The following is a 20985-nucleotide window of genomic DNA, read 5'->3' as shown; positions in this document are numbered from 1 at the left end:
CAGGCCAGAAATTATATTTTCGGTGAGGAATTTTTTTCTCGAAAGTGCGTAGGAATTCGGGGGTGTGTCTAATGACCAAAACTGATTGCAACTGACCCCCCTAGCTAAAAATAATTTTTTTGGAACGATTTGAAATTTTTTAATTCCACCGAAAAGTTTCTATATTATAGGTAGATATATTTGATTACTTTTGTAATAGTAAAAGATGATATTATTGGTTATATGTAAACACAAAATAATACAAATTAAAAATTAACTTGTTTCACAACAGCAATGGGAAGAATCAATAATAATACAGATATAAATTGAAGAAATTTTCTATTTATAAGTTAAATATACAGAGCTATATTATCCTATTAAATTTTGTCAACTATTCATTCTAATATATTCAAATTCGTCAAAGTTATCATCTATCTCTTCGAGTACTTCTATTTTGGATAAGGGTTTACGTGCTGCTACCCTGATTTTACGTTGCTCTTCTGAAATAGTATCCATATCGAGGGGAAGCTTGATTATCATTCTTGGAACATCGTATTCTATATTAATGCTACTACCATCTGACAAAATAAGATGTGTAGGATACGTTCTCATATATATTTTTCTATGCTTCTTCGTTATTGCAGCCGTCCAGCAATTGAGATTTCTGCGAATGGATAGCGCGATCTGCGTTGATCGCAAAAGCAGAGACGCATTCATTCTGAAACACGAATATACAGTTGAACAAATTTATGGACACACAAGTTCCTCCTCCGTTAGCAATTAAGTTGTCGGAGCGAAACTTTAATGCAAACATGCTAAATAACATTCGAATATTTAGAGGTTATACGGAGAAATTATGTTTGAAATACGAGTTCTTGAATTTTAAACATATATAGACATCGTAATGCAAAACTAAACGTTAATATCATTAGACTCGAGTACTGTTTAAAGGAAATATCTATTAAATTCAAAAGAAAATTAACTTACCTCTCTACTGGACAACACAATATAACCTTATCCAATGATACATACTGCACAGGCTCAGAAAAGTCACGTGATCCTATGACCAGCGACGAATCGATATGTGCTTCGTCGTATCGACTTTCGATAGTTTCGATAAGCGTTCAAATTAGAAATCCAACGGTAGTTTGAACAATTTGTTCTCGTTACGTGTAATTTGTGCGTGCAAAGTGTATAATATTGTAGCAATTATAATGAAGTGTTTTGCAGCACATATGCATACAGTTTCTAGGATTCGTACGGTCTGGTCATTGTTATCAACGGATATCATTTAGCCGCTTGGTGAGAATAAAAATTCGACATTATGACATCAATGGCGGTATCGATGTTTCTTTCTCGTATATGAGTGATGAATAGGTAGATCGTTCTTTATTGTAATAAATACAACTAAGCAGTCATTCGGAGAAAACGATATAAAATCAAGCAAGCGTGCTTCTTGATGTGCCCTCTTTACAGTCCTCACAATTGCTACCAGGTATTTCAACGTATTCTTCACGATTCCTGTAGAAAGGTATTCGGTAATCTATGTATTATACATGGTATTTTCTTCTAAATCATATGGCGAATTGGGAAGTTATGTTTAAATATCAATTGTACTATAAATTCTGAATTCTCAATCATTGCAAAATGTTAGTTTAATTAGTATTATTAGTAAATTATACATACACACACACACTCACACGCGCATACATATATTCACATGCACAAGATCACATACAACAACTGATTTACTCCATGCTATCACACAAATTTTGTACGAATGTTATTACATCGTTAAGATATCATTTCAGTGGAATTTTTTATATCAGAACATTTAACTTTGTGAAAGAGCTGGTTATCTTTCGTTTTGTCATCCAAGATAAGATGATAACTAGTATCTGAAAATTGAATGGCTTCGTGGGATATGCTATAAAATATTCAAGAATTTATTTCAAAATCTGAATATAATTCTGTTCATAACACACTTTACTTTTACACATCAGTCTGCATTATGATGCAGAGTTATTATAACTTTATAAAATTACAATTACAATGATTCATATATGTACATATTAACAATTACGAATTATCTTGTATTTAATGACATGTTCCATGGTGTAAAGACGATTTCAATACGCATTGCATGCATAGATATTGCAGCATCAAAAAACACTGTTTATATGCTAACTTAAACCAGTTAAAATGTATGATTTTTCCCCCCATGACGAATATCGGAAAAGTAAATTGTGAAACATAATGGAATCATAAAAAGTCAATATTCAGATAGGTAAAAATGCACAAAAACATGCAGATAATTTTTATTACAACATCGATATAAATATATAAATGTGGGATCTTGAACAAGTACAAACTGTTCAAAATTTTGAACAATCGTGTATCATTATTTGTACAAAAGAAAAAAAAAAAGGAAGGAAACAACGGTCTGCACTATAAATTAGGCACTAATTATCATTCTCGAACACTATAATACCACCACCATGTGCATTATATTATATACTGCAATAATACACTTTCGATCAGAGATGTACAACTAAGATTCGCGGGATGTATGCAACAACGCCATATGATTTTTAATGCAGCTTGTCGCCCGATTTGAATAAAGTAGAAAACTCCAGATTGAATACAATTGGATTGTTGGATAGTCACCAATTTTTTAATGATATTACATATTCGTGCGTGATCATAGCGAATATACCCTTAGTTATTCAGTGGGTTATCTCATAATGTAGAACCTCTAGCTTTCACGTTTACGTAAATTGAGAAAATTCAAGTTTTAAAAAGTCTTAACTAGGATTGTGGTTTATTCAGCTTGAAGCAACACTTAATTGTGCACTCTTGTTTTTCATCTCTAACATGCTTTGTCTTGAACATCAGGGACGCTAATTATGTACTTTATTTACAACATTATTTAGCACAATAACGTATTCGCATATCTACCTCACTAACTGTTTGATATAAAAAAAAAGAAAAATTTACATTTTTATAGTATTGCACCAAAACTAGTCAGTCTACTTAAAAAAAAAAACGGTGATTTAACTCTTACATGTATGTACACCTATTAATCTAGGTTCATCCTCTTTTATTTATTTATAGTTAACAACCAACTGAGATTCATTTAGATATTTAAACAATCGTAAAAATAATCTCAATTGTGACTCGTGCATGTCAATATTTTAAATGAAACGTAAATTTCGTATTACAATAGGATAATAGGCATATACTAAAACGTTTTAAATACTCAATACTGAATTTTCATTCAAAATGGAATGAAGTTTTGCAAGTTTATTCCTAACATATTTTATCTGTTTTATTAATAGCGACAGGTATCTTTCACTATCGTCCCTTTATCTTCTTGATATGAATTTTCTTGTTTGTGAAGTGTTTCATTGCTTGTTGCATTCTGGGTATCTTGTCTGCAAGAATTTATGATTTTTGCAAGCATGTGCAATACGGGGAAAAAGTACATAGCAGTGAGATGATTTGGAAGCAAGACTGATAATGACAATGTGTTTATAATTTCTTTTTGAGGTCAATCATCTTTTCATTGGTAAATCTGTCAAGTATAGACTTTTCTCTATCTTGTGCATAGAACTATCTGTAATAGCAAGGGCATTGGAAGAATTTAATTATGTACGCATGTTTGTACATATAAACATACGTATCAGCCTCCAAATCCATTTAAAATTTGAAATTTTTGACTTTATAAATCATTTTCATAAAGAAATATTAAAAAGTTTTCGATTTTAATTTTTTATAACATAACTGAATGTTAACTAAATAGATCGAAATTAAACATACTGCGAACGACATACAGATAATTCATCTTTTTGTACATGCATCAACACAATTACTTTTAGGCAAATCTTTTCACGTATAAAATTTCTATGGACAATTAAATAATGCACCAAAACATGCAACGTGCACTTCTGAAACGTTTCTTACTATTATTAGTATTAAAAATTTTCAAAAAAAGACTAAGTGTTATTCATAAATCAGTGGATATGTGAAGCAAGCGTTGTTAAATGGGAATTGATAGATGATAAATGGAAGAGCGGAAATATACGTACCGATAGAAAATGTAATGTTGTACAATGAAAAATATATCAAATGCGACTGAAAAAAATCCCAGACCGAACTTCGATGGGTCTCCAAAAATACTTTCCCAATCATCTAATAAAAGGATTGTTATTAGTAATTGGAGAATAGTTCGACATATTTGTATTGCATATTTATTGTATATACGTTACCGTAATTGTATGCATTCAATATCATCTGCAGCATTGAAAAAATACCGCCAGTAAAATCTAAAAATATATTGCCAATACTCCAACCAACGGTGGATTTTCTTTTATAATTATAAAATGCTTGTGGAATATATTTGATTAATGTTATACACAATTTTATATAACTGCAATAGTACAGAAAATCAAGCCAATGCAGTATATGTACTGCAGCTAGTATTATAGTACATAATACAATGATTGCAAATATTCCATGAATAATACGTGCGGTTGTCGATACTCTCTGAGTACCTGTCTGAAAAATTAATAATTCTGTCGGTACTTATTTTTTTTTATTAATTCTATAAAATTGCCGCTACAGTCGAGACGTTAAATTGAAACGAGTTTGATTATTTACCTCATAAATAAAGCATTGAAAAATAGTTATCACAGTAGCAGTTACTGCGTGCAAGGCGAAAAATATATCGTTCACTTGCACAGGATTTAAACCTTTCGGATGTCGTCTAAAATATTCGATCTAAAAAATGCAGTTGCAGTTTAATGTATAATATAGTCGAATAGCGTATAAATTATGATTATCATTTAACATACCTCTACATCTGATATCCAAAATAGACCGCAGTTAAATAGAGCGTACATAATAAAACCGATCAGATTTAACGATAAATAATCGAAATTTAATCCTATAACACTTTTCCGTTTGTAGTTGATGTACATTTGTGGATAGAAACTTACACTCCATGCTAAAAAGTATATCCAACCTACTACAGCACTTATATAATAAAGAGTGTCTGACTTTTCTATAGTAACTCTGACAAATGCTTCTGAAAAACTGAAACCATAAAAAAAAAAAAGGATTATTATGACCGTAAAACGGATATTATAACATAAACACTGCCATTAAAAACACAATTTTGCCATCACTTCTTACTTTAAATCAATTTTGTTTAACTGGTCTTGAGGAACCAAAATCACTTTATAAAATGTCATTATTCTGTAATTACTTTGATAATATTTTAATTGTTTTTAAGTCTCACAATGTATGGTTTGGTGCACAATAGAACTATAGGAACAATTACACTAAATCACTTTTTTGTAAAAAAAAAAACTTGTGAAATAAATTAATTAATACATTTCTTATTGGTAACTAATTGAACACATTCTAGCCAGAGCAGGAAGTGGACTGCTTAAAATCTGAGCACAGACTGAGTGAACTTTAAGTATAAAATCCGATGACAAGTACAGGTCAGGAGGCTATCTGCAAATAACTGGCAGTGGATACTGGTGAACATAAGACTGATCAAGATCTTTCAGAAATTAGTCATAGAAGTAAATATTGACATTGTTAGAAAACATTACTTAACTGCATTTGATATCAGGTAGGAAAGAGGGGAAAGGGATCTGATTAGTTTCCTTGAACTTACATTTGTACTTGTTTGTTTTATCTCAGAAATATTTTAAAAGCATTTTAGTCAAATGGATTATTCTAAAATGCTATTTCATTGCAATATCTGTACTATTCCTTAAATTTCTAGTAAGGTAATATTTCTTTTGTATACTTACGGTATTACACTATTTGTAACATTAACACTAACAACTGAATGTCCTGCATGCTTCCCCTCTACAGTTACTTCCTCCCAACTTTTGCTGTTATTAATGATAGTGTTATTAGGAGTAACATAGAGCAAATCTGGGTGTTCCACATTTATCAACACATATACATCTGTAGATACATTTTCCCTGTAAAAATTATATTGAAAGTTTTTTATACATACATTAATTATAACAATGCAGTTAACACATTAATGCATGATATAAAAAAATATGAGGAAGGTTTATCTTAATTAGGTATGGTTGAGAGATAATAAAATAAATACTACTTTTAATCTTTTATCACTATATATAATGCTATCAATGTTATTCCACTTTTGTGTAGTAATATAACTTTTCCTAAAAATAATCCCATATGGTAAACAAGTAAAATGAAAAACATATGTCTACCTTGAGTTTTTTTATATTATTTTTAAAATGCAACTGGCAAGTGTGAATTTATTTTATGATCTGTATAATATGCTTTGATACTCACGTCAGGTACAATGTAAATGTCTCTGTATACTTTAGTTGTACTTTTAAATCATGAGTAGAAACTGCCAAGTCTGCCCATGTTTGTCCAATAACTGAAATATTTGTTCTTTATTACACACATTGAAATTCTTTGATCTAATTTGCCTTATTCGCCGGGCCACAGCATATTAACTTACCTATTGCTGCAAAAATTCCGATATACCAAATGAAAGCCATGGTATCTCTCAGTAATATCTGAAACAAATTAAATACAATTTTAGTCTCAAACTCCTCTCAAATGTTTTACTTTACATTACAGCTCTCCCCTTAATTCACAGTGCATGCTATCATTTGAGTGATCATACTCTGTTTTCGTCGAATTGGACCTCGTTCGTTTCGATTTTTAAATTCTCAATGAATTCGTTCTCTGAGATCGTTGTAACACCACATTGTAAGCGTACGATATCGAACGACTCGATAAACTTTTAAACTGATCGAGTAATCGCAGATCGAACGCGCACATCCGTTCAGGAGACGGATCTTTTAACTTCTGAAGGCTTTGACCGCTTAACACGCGGAAAAAAATAAGGAAGTCGTATAAAGCGGCGTGCACTTTGTTGGATGCATGCCATTCACACCGGACGGTGAGTTTGTTTGCATATTTGCTAGCTGTCATTCCCGTTGATCGATGTCTGCGTCGCAGAGACGATCACATTTACCAATTTAGATAATCTCAGCCACTGTTCATTCAACGAGAATTACCAGCCGCGTTGACATCGCGCTTTCGAGCATTGCTTTCGCTCGTATCAAGCACAAAAGCGGCTCTCGTGGAAATACACAGGGTGTATCGGTCGAACTCAACCTCGGAAGCACAACGACCTCGATGAGAACGTCGAAGACCGGCTGGTCACCTCCCATATCACCAAAAAAGTTAAGCTACACGCGCCTTCCGTGATCTAGTCACTAATGGCGCTGACGTCGTCCTTTTTTTACCGCCTATCTAGATCATTTTATATGATCCGTGACGTAGTCACATTTCTTGCTATTTCTCACAGAATGGTAGCGTCTATTATCATTTTTAACAAGTTTTACTAAGCTTTAGCGTGAGAATTTTACAGAATGATTAAAAAGGATGCAACGTTGTGTTTCAGGATGCAAGAATTTACGAAGGAACTGCAAGTTTATATATGGGTCATTGCACACCAGATCGATCGCAAGCCAATATAAAAACAGAATAAATACCTATCAGCGTTTCGATACTTTACGGATCATTCAAACGAGTTTGCGATTTTTTTTTTTTCTGTTCTCATTATCGGTAAATTTATAAATGTCCCAGATTATTGCTCGGGGCGAATATTTGATTTACCTGAGTCTTTTGTCGGTGGTCTGCAGAAGATGTAACATTAAAACGGGGTTTCTTAAGCTCGTATCGAGATATTTGCATGTAAATTGTGGGACAACGCGACGCCATTAACCAGTCCCATAACGTCGTGGTTATCGTTTTGATATGCAATGTTTCAGTACTCTACGTTTTCTTTCCTATTTTAATATCTTCATTATGTTCTTCCTTGCCCTATTAAATTTCGTAGTGCTCTCAAAAGATAATTTCTATAATATAGCCCTTTTCTCGAACGAATTACAGAGTCGTTTAAAAGTAATAGACCCCTTACGCGATTTTTAAAAGTAACCATTTTAATTACGATCTTGCAAATGTACATTTATAAAATGTATCGTGACGGTGAAATTGAATATGATATTTCTTATTTTGTTGAACGTCCCGGTGCCTTCGATATCAGAGACAATTGTCTGTTTTGTCCTCGTTATAAGCCGCGACTAGACCCATTATTTCTCTTTCAAAACGTTTCAATGTTAGAGCCTTCAATGGATCCTCTTCCCTTTGGATGCCGCTCGTATCGATCAATTGTTTTGTGCAGAGAGATACATACGTTCTCGACGAGGGCTCGGCGAAGTCGGGGAATTTTCCTCCAAATTTTCCGCGGCATTATCTCACCGATTACTCACGTTCTCCTTTGTTGCTCGCATCGGCTCGTGCCATGGAAATTTCATTCCGTCCGCGATCGTAAATGTTTCCTGCTTGTCATTTCTGTTTTGCGCGAACGTTTATTCACTTATGCCTCTTTGATTTCACTTCGGCTTTGTCGAACGATAACAAAACGACCGAGAACAATGAGGCCGGGAGACGCGTTTTGAGAAACCGTAACGAGCCGCGGTTGAATCGGCTGAATTTTTCTCGGAATCCCCTTATCTGAAATCGAGGAACGTTACAATGGCAACGTGGACAATCGATGAACGCCTACAGTTCATTTGGCGGAAAAGAGAAAAAAAAAATACGAGGCAGCTATCGCGGACGTGCAAAATTCGTATCTGGACAAAACGAACGAAAAGGTAAACAACGATGCTTGCATTAATTTTACTCGTACAATATAAATCGCGTCCAAATAAAAAAAATTATTTAAACTAATAATCGCGGTTCTATTTTCAGGGTGGATTCAGTTTCGAGAGTGGACGTACAGAGGGGGTGCCAGATATAAGTCAACGATGATCCCTAGGGCCCCCTCTAAATGCCGTCGAAGCAGCTAGTGGTTTTTAGTCGGTAATAGTCCGACGCTACCCTGTGCCGCCCCCACAGCAGAGGGTGTCCATGAGGATCTTCCTCCGCGTTGAGGAAGGGTGAGTTTGTTGCATATCATTTAAAATAATTGAAAATTCGGCAAAGCATTGGCGATTTCAAAAGAAATTCTTTTGCAACGAAGACTCGAGCATCCAGCGTTCGATTCTGATCGACTCTGGAGCATATCGACGGGTTTTAGGCGCGGAGGGGGGCGTGGTACCTATATCATATACATTTCGAGATAGAATAAATCGAAAGAGAGATCGACGTTCGAGTGCACTCCGCTTCCCAAAGGGGCCTTCGCGGAGCTTGCACGGAAACAGCTCTGAAAGTCGATCGGCAGTCTGCTGTCGCTTTTGTTGACGTATACAGGCTTCCCCGCCGCCAATATTTTCCTTTGCGTCGTGGCAGGGACCGTGGTCGAACGGACCTAATCCTCGACGATAGCCCTCTCTCATCCTACCGCCCACATCCTCGGTCTTTCTTTCCTTTCTATCACTTTCAATTCGCCCTCGATATGGATAAACAAGATCGTTCCCGGACGTTCGCCAATATACCTTGAAATTATTCGGTCGAATCGTTCGACCGGAATACCCGTGGAAATATGCCTCTCCTAGGAGCTCTCTTCAGATTTGGGAATTCAGGAGCCCCGTGGCCGCGTCCCGGAAATTTCCCAGATATTTGAAAGTGTTTTCTTCGGACGGGGCACCGGCCCGCGGAAATCTTTCGACGTCCCGAGCGATTACAAGTAGACGGATTCGACACGGTTTACGGTATCGCGAGAATCGCTCTACCGGATCATGTACAGTGACATTCTGTTCTTCCAGCGGATCTCGAAGCTCGGATTTAGACGGACTCCAAAGCTCCTCGATGATCCACGCTGACGTACAAAATTATAAAACTCTCTTAGAGTTACCAGATACAATATTGTTGTGTTCAGCGTCGATTTCAGCGTTTTATCTTAGAAATGAACTCGCTAATTTTCCTATTGGGGGGCCTGTCCGCTCTGGAATTCGTTATCCGAGTCTTTCTCGTACTTATCTCTCGGAACAGTCGTATGCTCCTTGATAAACTTCGTGCGTTAATAATGGGTCAAGTGTCGGTGAAGTTCCATCCAGATTGCGGAAACTGTTTGTGGTATTGGAACGGAATAGACGAGCGATAACCGAGAAACGTTATCGGAATAATGAACGCGTGGGAGACAGGCTAGGGGTCCCAAAGATAATTGTGAAAATAATCTGTTGAAACTTTGAATTCATTAGCGAGAGCGATAAGGGACAATCGCGAGATGGAGTTCACGCCTACACGCATAAATTAAACGAATTGATGTTATTTATATAAACATCGTGCTCTTTATTGCATTCATAGATCCCCAATTTATTAATCGATCCATGGTTTAAAATACGAAAGGTTAAAAATAACAAGTACAAGTTTCGCGTAAGTACTGTAATTCGAATAATTATGGACGGTGCTGCACGTGGTTCCACATTGTACGAAAGTGCAGGGAGAAACCAAGGCGAAAAACGTAATTTCGTCGACGATCGATTTGCTCCGAGCTTTGACCAATTTGTTCGTTATTGGACGATCGATATTGCCAGCAATTTTCGGCTCTCGATCGTTTGAGTAAACTGTCTGTTGCTCGTGCAGGGTGTTTCATAAGACGTGTTCGTATCTTCAACGACGCGTAGCCGGGAAATAATAAAGAAAAGTTCGTGGAATGATTTATCTTACCTCGTTTTCCAGCGACAGGTGTTTTACGTTACAACAGTTGTTTCTTTCCCTCCGCAGTGAACAGTTTAAAATGTTCACCTTGCGTTCCGACACGGCTATCTAACGTCTTATCATCGAGCCATATAACAATATAATAGTACGAAAGCGTTTATAGTTAGTTAAGATTGTACACGAAGCGTCGATTGGCAGAGCTAGCAGACAATCGTTCGAAGTACTGTCTATACAAACAGAAAAACTCTCATCGAACTTTTAAATAACGAATCAAATTGATCATAAAGCATTCAACAGGGTTTCAGATATAAGATAGTATTTTTATTATGAAGGTATGCATCAAGCTCATGCTCTGTTAAGCATACGATGATGTGTTCAACTCTTAATCGGTGTACACTTATTTAAAGAGACTTCGATCGATTCAGGGTCGAATTCGTTACCAAAGTTATTCGACACGCTTTGTGGATCGTCCGGTAGAGCCGTGACCATCGGTTTGTCAAAGTCGATCTCTCTTTCGACGTGTTATTAAGCACTTTTCATGCGGCGTATATCGCCGCGTTATCTTCCGGCCAGTTGCATTATCCCTTTCGTCCGGGAAACAATTTCGCGAACGGTTTTGCGTGAGCTGTATTAAAGGCTAGTCGGCCAGGTAATAACGGTTAGCATAAATTAAAGATTAACTTTGCTGGCTGGATCGGGCACCGTAATGCCCGTTCCATGCTAATTTCTTATCGCTGGCAATTACTTAATCGCACGCAGTCGAATGCACGGTTCGGTCGCGTCCATGGTTAATTGGGACGCGAAGAAACACATCCGTGGGATCCGCTTTATTCCGCGGAACCGTGCTGCAACCTTCTCTTTTATTTAAAAAAAAAAAATCAGCGCACTGCAACCAGATAATTCCAAAAAATTCCGCCTGGCGAAGAGCTCTGCACTTTTAAATTTATAACAACACAAATTATATTAATTCTCGCGGTGGACGATCAAATTCCCGATATAAGGGACAACGATAGATCCTTCTCATCTCGGTAATTTTAACGCGTGGATCAGCTGCGCCCGTTTCGCGAGAAAATGGCGCACCCAGGCATCCAGCGACTTTGAAATTAGTCGGATCGCGACGCTCTCGGTTGAAATCCGCGCGATTTATCGGGCCAGAGAACCGTCGCGGCGCTATTATTCTATCGACAGAATTATTAGCACAATTAACCGGCGGCTAAACGGTTTTAAATACTTGGACAGTGTCGTCGTACTCTTTTGTCAGTCACGGATCGATAGAGGCTGGCTTGAAATATACGGTTCCGTCGTCGTTATCCAATATCGAGGAATTTTTTATGACCTCTCTATTCCTGACTTTATCAGGATTTCCTACTTTTTTACTCTCCCCTCTCATACGTGTACATTCGACACGCGCGAACACGTAACAGAATATCGTTCAACGACTTTCAAGTTTGCGCTGTGAAAATTTCAAAACGGGTACCCGTAATGGATACCACACGATCATCTCGTAGTTGTGTTTTTAATCGTTGTATCGAGTCTTTTCGTCGAGACGAGAGTCGTAGTTTCGTTCGACGTCCTCGTTCGCGGATTTCGCTCGGTACTTTTAATTTCCAATTAATTGCACGTTGTTTGTAAGCTCGCCTTTAGTTACCACGTTTCCCCCGTTTCAGTCAGCAATATTTTTCCAACGTCGACTCGGTGTTTTCCAGCCGCGTTAAATCCTCCTGTCATCCGATATATTCCATACCTTTTCAACTTGGACTTTTCTTTTGTATCGTTCCAGCGATCTCCGATGGTAATTCACGGGGCTTCGTTGCACCGGTCCCGTCCATTCCGCGAACCCGATCCTTATAGAATATTAATGTTACACGCCTTCTATTCTATGGCTGCTGAAACTCGGGACGCGGCGCATTCCAAGTAATAATATCCGGTCGTATGATGAATTTGATTCCGTTATTTTGTTCTGTGTAACGCGAGTCACGCGTTGCAGAGTGAATTCCAAGGGACAGAATACATCCATGTTATAAATTTTCTTTCGATATTAAATCATAACGGCCCGGTTAATAACCAGAGTCTGTTATGGAATCGAGTTATGCGAGGAAATCGAGCGTTAGAGATGGTTAGAATTTCTTTTTCGCATCGTCGTGATTCACAGTGCGAGTAGAACCGATATTTGCTTGAAATACGAGGCTTAGAATTAGGGATGGAGATCGTACCGGTGTCTCTGCGTTAAAAGCTTGTTCTCCCGGGCTATAATGAATTTTAATATTCTCGTCCGTAATGCTCGTCGGTGGTGTCGGGTTCGCCACGTCGCCCAGCATCCAGGCTGAAGTTCTTTCTCCCCGGAGCGTGTTTCGACCGATTTCCAATGTAAATTCGCAAGCTCGTGGCGGCAGTTTGGCTCGGTCTGCGGATTCGGTTTCTATCGAATATTAATGCTCGTGGCGCGGTCTGCGTTTGACCTTTTCCCGAGACCCGATTTTACGAGGCTGCTTCTCGGGGAACAACAAGAAGGAACGAACACACCGTGGTTGACCCGCGTCGGCCCAGTTTTCAAGAAAACACACACGCGCGCGTTTGCATTACCGAAACTTTCTTTCTTTCTTGCGGCCTTTTTCTCTTGGCTGTCGGAAAGTAAATTGCTGGCTTCCTCCCGGTGGGGGGAAAAAAATTACCGGACGACGAAACGAAAATAGGTTTTTGGAACTGTTGGCGGTGACAGCGTTCCCCGAGGTCCCCCCACCCGGTTCGAAAACTTAATTACTTAACCGCTGGACGAAGAAAGTTCGGCCCGACGGAGAAATTTATTCCTCGTTATTAGGATCGTTCAGCGTCTCGAACTTCCTGTTCTTGGATTTATGTCCGATATCGTTCATCACGCGGACCGTGCTTTTCCAAGAAAGTTTCCAAACGCCTGGCAATCTTTCGATCGTCCGTCCACGGAGTTGGGCCAATTTTGATCGATACCCTTTCGCGCCAGTATCGGATTAAATATGGTTTTAATATCGATTTCAGTCTTTCAAGATTGCTATTTCGACCACCAATTTAAATAAATATAAAGCAAATTGCCTCCTTCGGTCTTGGAACTTTAACAGTAAATTAATTTTGTTTCATCGAATGGTAATGAAAGGTATTGCTCGGTTCCCCGGATAAAACTGTTCCAACGGCGGCTAAAGAAATTCGATAAAACTTGCTACTTTGTACTACTTTTAATGAGCAACGAATTTCAGCTGTTCCGAACTTTTAAACCTTTCAGTTTCCCCGGTCTCTTTTTTTTTATGATTTTACTATCGACGACAGAGAACTTATTAATGACTGTTCTCGATAGAAATTTTTGGTCGTCTCTGGTTTGAGAAACACTGGCTCAAAAAGGTGTCACAATAACATTCTCATCGAGAGCCTCGATGATCGATAAAGAATTTTATTATCGGTCAAAAATGTCTCAGTTTCGTCTTACAATCATCAGCTAACTGGGATAGAATCGGATGAAAAATTGTGATCGATCATAATTAACTGAAAAATTAAGTTCTAATTTGCTAAAAAAATTGATCGAAACAAACGTGACCAGTCTGCAAACGTAATTTTCTACCACTTAGATAAAAAAGTTAATCTTGATTGATATTAGCAGTGAACTCGTGTTTACAAACATTGTAGTGCACAATTTAATGCGCTGATAAGCAGAAATGTAGCATACTTCGACTGTAATAAACAAATCTGCACCGGTGCATACAATTATTTCCAGATTATCGTTTAATTCTGCCCTGTGGCGTTTTTATTCGAATCGAGCAATGATTTCGCGGATCTTGACGCACTTCCGTACCTCAGGGGAGTCTTGACGCTAATTTAGGTTCGTCGATAACGAAGCAAAGGAAGAATCGCGGTGTTTCTGTAGGAAGCAACCGGGAAAACTCAATATCGAGATGGCTCGAGCAACTCGGGCACCAGGGCGATTCTATCGGTTAAGTGCCCGGGGCGTACGTACGGTTAAACAAACAACATAAAAAAGCTTTCCTCGTTATTAACAATTGAAAGAGTCGATAGGTCGACCGACTCGAGCGTCTCGATTTTTAAACGACCTCTTTTGCCCGGGCGACAGCCAACCCAGGCCATTGGCTCGCACGTGCTGCCTAATAAAGAATCACTCATTGTGCTTGTGCTCTCGTTGCGATCTTAATCATGGAACTGTCTAGACGACACGAAATATTTGTCTACTCCGTTCGGGGATACGAGTGAAACACGCTGCACGGAACAAAGTCCCTGGCAGTCGATTATTCACGCGCGATAGTACAGTTTCCTTAAAACAATTCGCTGCTCCAGAACGATTCGAGCAGCTCGATTATTGAATTTATTCGCGCGTGATTCGATAGGCATCAAGAAAACGGAGGTAATTAAACGAATGTAAAAACTGAGCCAGGCTTTCTGGATACGAGAAAAAGAATATAAACGTTTATAATTTATTTATCGTTGGAAAAGAACAGAGAATTTTCACGATCGAACATATATAAATTAATATCCATATCGGGCTCCTCAAAATGGTGATTTCTGATTCGAAGATTCGCGAGTGCATAATTTCAAAAATTAGAATAAAATAGTTGGCATTGAAAATGCATACCGAGGGTGTTTAGAAACAACCATAAGAATCACCAGAATATCTACGGGCGAAAAACAATTATTCCCGCGGTTGCGTTTAATTATTCGCCCGGGGTCAAGCGCGGAAAAGACACGGACATTAACACATTTTTGTATCCAACGGATCGCAAGGGCACGGGAAACGTTCTTGAAAGGGAGCTATTTTTAATTTCGAAATGCCTCGGGTTCCAGCAGATTTGTCTCGCAACTCTGTCGAGTTCGAGGTTTGCATTTTTAATCCCGTTCTGGTGAAAAACAGAAAAACAGCGAAACGTCGTTGAGACTCCCAGCACGCCTGATTATACGCTCGTTTCATGGCGTGCGTTTATGATTATTCGCGTACCTTTTTTTGGACAAGTAGGATAAAAATTTGTCACGAAATTTCTTGGAAAAAGGAACAGCAACGTTTGGACGTCCTTTCGTCCAACGCGAAAACAATTATTTGTTTAATAAAATCACTTCGAACCCGTTATTTCCCGCGGAAAGTAAAGTACGAGTCGATCAGTATATCACGAAACGCTGGAGAAGAGTCGGCTAGGTCCGGAGTTCGTTATTTCCAGGATTAAAAGCCGCATTAATTCCCGAATTCTAGCTATTGAAATCGAATAAAATTATCCCTGACAAAGTAAAAGGCCCGATAACGCGTTTATGCCAAAATTTATTTAATCGCGCGCGGAGTCGAACGCTCGCGTTCGTTGCTTTTTAACCCGGCTCTAATCGACTGAAATGAGTCTTTACGTTTCGTAGCGAATTTTCGAGCTCTTATCGCGGCCGGATGAAAAATTAATTATAAGTCCGCCGACTGGTTTTATTGAGGCTGCGTAAGAGCATTTCGTAGATATACTAGCGCCACTGGATTCGCGATAAGGCGATTCCGTGGCCTCGTCGCGAAAACGCTTGAAAAATCGGTTAGAAAAAAGTATCGGTGCCTTTGGATCGTCTCGACGATGGATCTTAAATAATCCCTGGATTTTTAGCTACGATTAAATCGTATCAGGAGATGGATAGCGTTACTTTTATTGCCTAACATAGATAAAGAGTATTACGCGTATCTTTTCGATCGATCAACGATCGACAAAACCACGATAAATCAACTTGTTGGCGACACATTGCTAGAATATTCATCTATCTTGCAAGTGAGTGGATTCTTGAAATTTTGAGCAAAACACTTGATAAAGTATAGTCGTCTTATCGGGATATCGATAACGTTTTTGAAATGGCGAATGTATAAACGAGAGGAATCAAAGTCAATCAACGTGACAGTGACAGACTTCGCGATATGATACTTGGAGATATCTCGAACAGATTTGTTGCCTTTCAACCGTATTATCGACGTATTACGAGTTGTAGAATTAAAAATAGTCCCGCTCGTTTAGATTTTCATTAGATACTAGCACGCGCTAGTCTGCGTTTCCGGTGATCTCGAGGACACTTTTCTTACGAGTTTTGCAACGCTCCACGTAACATCCTGACTTCTGCGTACTGTAACTCGAGATTAATATTCCGAAACGCGTATTTCTAGATCCTCTTTTTGGTAATTTGGTGTGAACAGAGAAAAATGTCGAGTAAATTTCTCGAGTAACCGCATATAGCAAAAACTTTGTTGCTGTTGGGGCAATACACTTTTCAATACGGAATGTCAGCGGCGTAATCTCGCTGCTTGACGCTCAAATGGTTAAATGACGCGACGATTGAACCGAGAATACAGCAGCCATGATGTAATCTTGGATCACAGCTCAATTACGAAGTTCCGGTTGGTGCAAAATGGTCTGATAATTGGGACTTTTATCATATCTACTGAATTCACCAATTTGACACATGATTGTTGATCGTATCGTGATAAAAAACAATTAGCTGACTCAAGGTCAACGAGGGGCAGTCTTGTTTATTCGAGGCTACTATATGTGAGTTTCCTGCCAGTCGATAGTTAATTGTTGGCAGAATCAACCCGACGCGCATAACATAATCCCACTTTCTTTTTCTTCCACTCGCGTATCGTTGCACAAGCAGGAAACACTCGGTCTGTTTGCTACACTTTCGATCGCTAATTTTATGGAAGAATGTTTCCAACCGGTCGAAGCAAAACTATACCGCCACTGATGGTAAAAAAGGGGTAACTCGATGTGAAAAAATAATTTAACACACTGGACTGTCTCACTGCAAATGAATTGTGTTTACAAACACTCACGATGCAATCAACGACATCTTATCAGTTTCACTTTCCTCGTCACCAAGAGATAGTATCTCGATCATCATCCGAGCAATCAGGAAAAACCTAAACGTGTTCTCGTCTCTCGTTTTGGAAAGCCTATTTTTTAGCAACTCGGATCGTTTCGATCGTGGATCAAGGGATCGACGCGAGTAACTAACAATTTGCTCGTCCTCCTTGGGATCTCGTTTAACGATGGATGCTGCGGAGCCGCGAAATCGACAATACGTCGTCCGGAGTTCAAGAAACTCCTGTCTCTGGCTGGAGCTCGCAAAGTATTCCGCTTACGAAAGCTGTCAACGGCATTTGTCAGCGTTTCTCGCGCGTGTGTGACCGTATAGAAACGTGTCAATGACTTTCGTGTACGCCGGCCCCGTTTCCCGGTTCCCCAGCAGTCGACGAGTGCCGAATCGATTTCGATTTCACGGCCAGTTTCACGGAAATTATATCGCGTCGGGGCTGACGGGGACAGCCTCGTCGCGAATTGTTGCCGATCGGATCGATTCTTTACACTCTATATACCGCCGCGGCGAAAAAGGCGTGAATAATTCGCCGGACCGTCGTAAATTTTTCGTTAGAAACGAGCCGAACGCCTCGACGATCGCATAAATTTTTCGGGGCCAGGAAACGGGGCGCGCTGTCGACGGTACAATTTTTTAATTTCCCCACGTCAGATTGCGGATTCTAATTTAAACACGCACGCGCGCCGCGGACGTGTTCGTCGAACGTTTCATCCGAGTTTTATTAGATCACGATTTACGGATAAATTGTTCCGCGGCTTCGCTCACTCACCTGTCGAATTTCGTTCGGCCACAAGGGATCGGGTGACAGTTAAAGCCTGCCGTAAGCGAATCCGATACAGAGACGTCCAATCCTCTCTTTCTCTCTCTCTCTCTCTCTCACTCTTCCTCTCTTTGGCGCTTTAAAAATCTCTTTTCTCCCGTGTCGAGCCACCTGCAAGAACGAGCTTTCCATTAAAACTCGCCGGGGCCGACGCGTCTCTTCCGGCGCTCGAACAGAAACGATTTAACTCCGCAATTTTTATCGTCGTCTCGTTAACTTCTCCCCCCGCGTTTCTGACACTTACCGATCAAACGTTTCGCGAACTTCCCAGCGGACGATTCCCTCCGATACCTGCGAATATTCGTGCCCTCTTTGTAATGCTTAAAAGAAAATTAAATCCCGCCGAGAACGGAGAATTGCTAATCTGATCGCGGTAAGTGTCCGGAGTTTCGATTTTCCAACGCATGGGGGAATCCCCAAACGACAGATTTATCCTATCAACCGCGATGACGCGTCTATTCATACGCGTATCCTTGTGTCAGCATCGCGAGCGACCTCGATACAATTATTTCCCGGAATAAGAAAAGTGGGTCTAAGTACAATTAAGGACAACCGTCGTCGAGACTGGGACGTACGCTTAAAAATGGAACGATGATGATATCGATGACGGGTCTGAGAAAACATTAATTTTCACTTGGATCGTAAGCAGCCGTCGTTTTAACGTGTATATTGTTACAATGGAGTCTCTGTTGTTTGAACATGTGTTGCCTGAATCCTCTACTGTTTGTTCAATTGTTCTCCAATTATCGCTAGAATCTACTGTTGAAACAAAGCATGTCCTTGTCAGGTATATTTGCAGAATGAAACATTTTTTCGTTTACTCTGTGTTAGTAGAAAATAAATCGTAAGACAATGTTGAGAAGGCCAGTTATTATCCGAAAATTTCCTAATTGGCGCGGTTATGTCCCACCCTATTGGCTCAGACAATGGAGGCTCGACCGCATATTTATAGTACTTACTCTTAATCTGCTATTTTTGGCCCACAAAGGGAATTCCCCTCGTTAACGAAAAGTGCACGTAAACTTGTTGTTTTTTCTCCAATCTATAAGCTATTCCCGTCGTATTCGATCCGTTAAACCTCTGTCTTTCAAACTCCCGACAGTCCTTTTTTTAAATCGGAAAACATTGTTGCCGGGTGCCACAACACCCGCGAGATTAAATTAAATCCGTGGCGAATTGAAAACGAGTCTAACCTTTCGTCATTACGCACATGCATTTATAATAAATCTTTTTATATCGACAAACTTGTATTACTTCGATTATTTTTAATTCAAGAAAATGTCATTCAAAAATACAGTGTTCTCTCCAGCCACGACCATCCCCCTATTTTCTTTATATAGAAAATCGAGAATAGATCGCACTAACGTACAAATGCTTCGAAAATAACGCGGAACAATGAAAATGTCGAGAGTTTACTGATAGAATGGGCCGAGCCTGGGGATTTCGGAGCCCGTGGAAATAGAGGGTCGCGGAAAAAATAGAATATCTGGTTAGGGTTCGGTGGAACGAGCATCGTACCTTGCCGATCACGAGGTTCGCTCGAATCGATCTCCTATGAACCGGTGATCCGGTGCAGCTTCATTCAGGCGAGCGCGTACTCTCGACGGCCAGCTCGTCCACGTCCAGCGGATCCAGCTTGTTGAACGTTATCACCTTTTCAGGGCTTCGGCCTTAAACTTCCAGCGAGACTGTCGCTCGTTCGTCTCCGGTATCTCTTCCGGCTGGACGCCAACATCAGTTCCTCTCTTCTGTTTCCGAGCTGTCGATCTCCTCTGGGTCACCGTTTCGAGCGGGCTCGAACAGAATTTGTCGCGCGCGCGATCGCCACTTTCCGTATCTTTCGAAAATTCACACCGCCGCGTTGCGTCTCGAACCGTCGCGAACAGCTTCCCCGTAACGATTCACTCCTCGTTCGCGCTATCACGGAGCAAATTTTTATCGCAGGTGAAAGGAGAACGGTCGACGGAGTCTTTTTTTCCCCCCCCCCAAGCGACGATCGTTGGACGATAGCGGTTGGTATCGCATTGGCGAACACGGTTCGCAAATGGCTAACGCGAGCCTCTCGAACCTACGTATAAATCTCTTCTAAGAGACCCCCCTCTCCCTGTAAAAAAACTCCCCACCCCACCCGTCCACGTGCTACGTTCGATTTCGCGATCGTTCCACGCACTGGCGTTTTTTTTTTTTTTTTTATTTCTCCCGCGCCGTAATCGCTGATACAACGAATTTAAAATTGGCGAGCAAAAGTGTACCGGGTTTTCATCGATCGTGATGGAATGAAATGTTATTTGGAACGTGATACACAAAGACGATTGTTCTTAAATTCAATTAATTCCATGCAACAACAGAGATATTTTCGTGTCTTATATTTTATAAACTCCCAAAGCCACATGGTTGACCTTTTATTATGATCGTAAATTAAAGATACTTACGAAACCGTACGAGTAATCTTCAACGAAGGTACGAAAATACCAATTATACATAGATTAGGGCAATCATGTGACTTCATTGGCTCAATGGTCGCACGATGAATTACACAAAATTATCTTATCGAGCAGAGCTCTATTTTGTACAAATTCCGATATGCAATTGAAATCTTCAACTCTGCGGCTACAATTAATTTATTCCTTCTATTCCATGTAAAATGT

At 39.5% G+C, this 20985-nt stretch overlaps 2 protein-coding genes across 6 annotated transcripts; both read right to left on the bottom strand.

Moving 5' to 3' along the window:
• Positions 1 to 344: 344 nt before the first annotated feature.
• Positions 345 to 1065, bottom strand: LOC122395775 (39S ribosomal protein L55, mitochondrial). Its single transcript, XM_043393629.1, has 2 exons — positions 967 to 1065; positions 345 to 697 (listed from the first exon to the last, which is right to left on the bottom strand). The coding sequence occupies exon 2, from the start codon at positions 694 to 696 to the stop codon at positions 367 to 369; it is 330 nt and encodes a 109-aa protein (XP_043249564.1). The 5' UTR covers position 697; positions 967 to 1065; the 3' UTR covers positions 345 to 366.
• Positions 1066 to 1282: 217 nt separating this feature from the next.
• On the bottom strand, positions 1283 to 20371 carry LOC122395774 (cystinosin homolog). 5 transcript variants are annotated; one of them, XM_043393627.1, is made up of 11 exons: positions 19856 to 20371; positions 18582 to 18628; positions 18287 to 18448; positions 6503 to 6560; positions 6328 to 6418; positions 5805 to 5981; positions 4833 to 5073; positions 4639 to 4758; positions 4248 to 4536; positions 4068 to 4170; positions 1283 to 1500 (listed from the first exon to the last, which is right to left on the bottom strand). In XM_043393627.1, exons 4-11 carry the CDS (start codon positions 6540 to 6542, stop codon positions 1419 to 1421), a joined length of 1143 nt encoding a protein of 380 aa, XP_043249562.1. In that variant the 5' UTR covers positions 6543 to 6560; positions 18287 to 18448; positions 18582 to 18628; positions 19856 to 20371; the 3' UTR covers positions 1283 to 1418. The 5 variants fall into 5 exon arrangements, with proteins under 5 accessions (XP_043249562.1, XP_043249558.1, XP_043249559.1 ...); XM_043393623.1 differs by lacking the exon at positions 1283 to 1500 and adding an exon at positions 3278 to 3413; XM_043393624.1 differs by lacking the exons at positions 1283 to 1500; positions 18582 to 18628 and adding an exon at positions 3278 to 3413.
• Between the last annotated feature and the right edge of the window lie 614 nt (positions 20372 to 20985).

This window comes from Colletes gigas, unplaced genomic scaffold (assembly GCF_013123115.1).
Source record: "Colletes gigas isolate AHSC1104 unplaced genomic scaffold, ASM1312311v1 Colletes_gigas_Sc00006, whole genome shotgun sequence".
Classification (NCBI taxonomy): Eukaryota; Metazoa; Arthropoda; class Insecta; order Hymenoptera; family Colletidae; genus Colletes; species Colletes gigas.
Note: the sequence above shows the minus strand (reverse complement) of the source record. Positions and strands in the feature narration are given on the sequence as shown.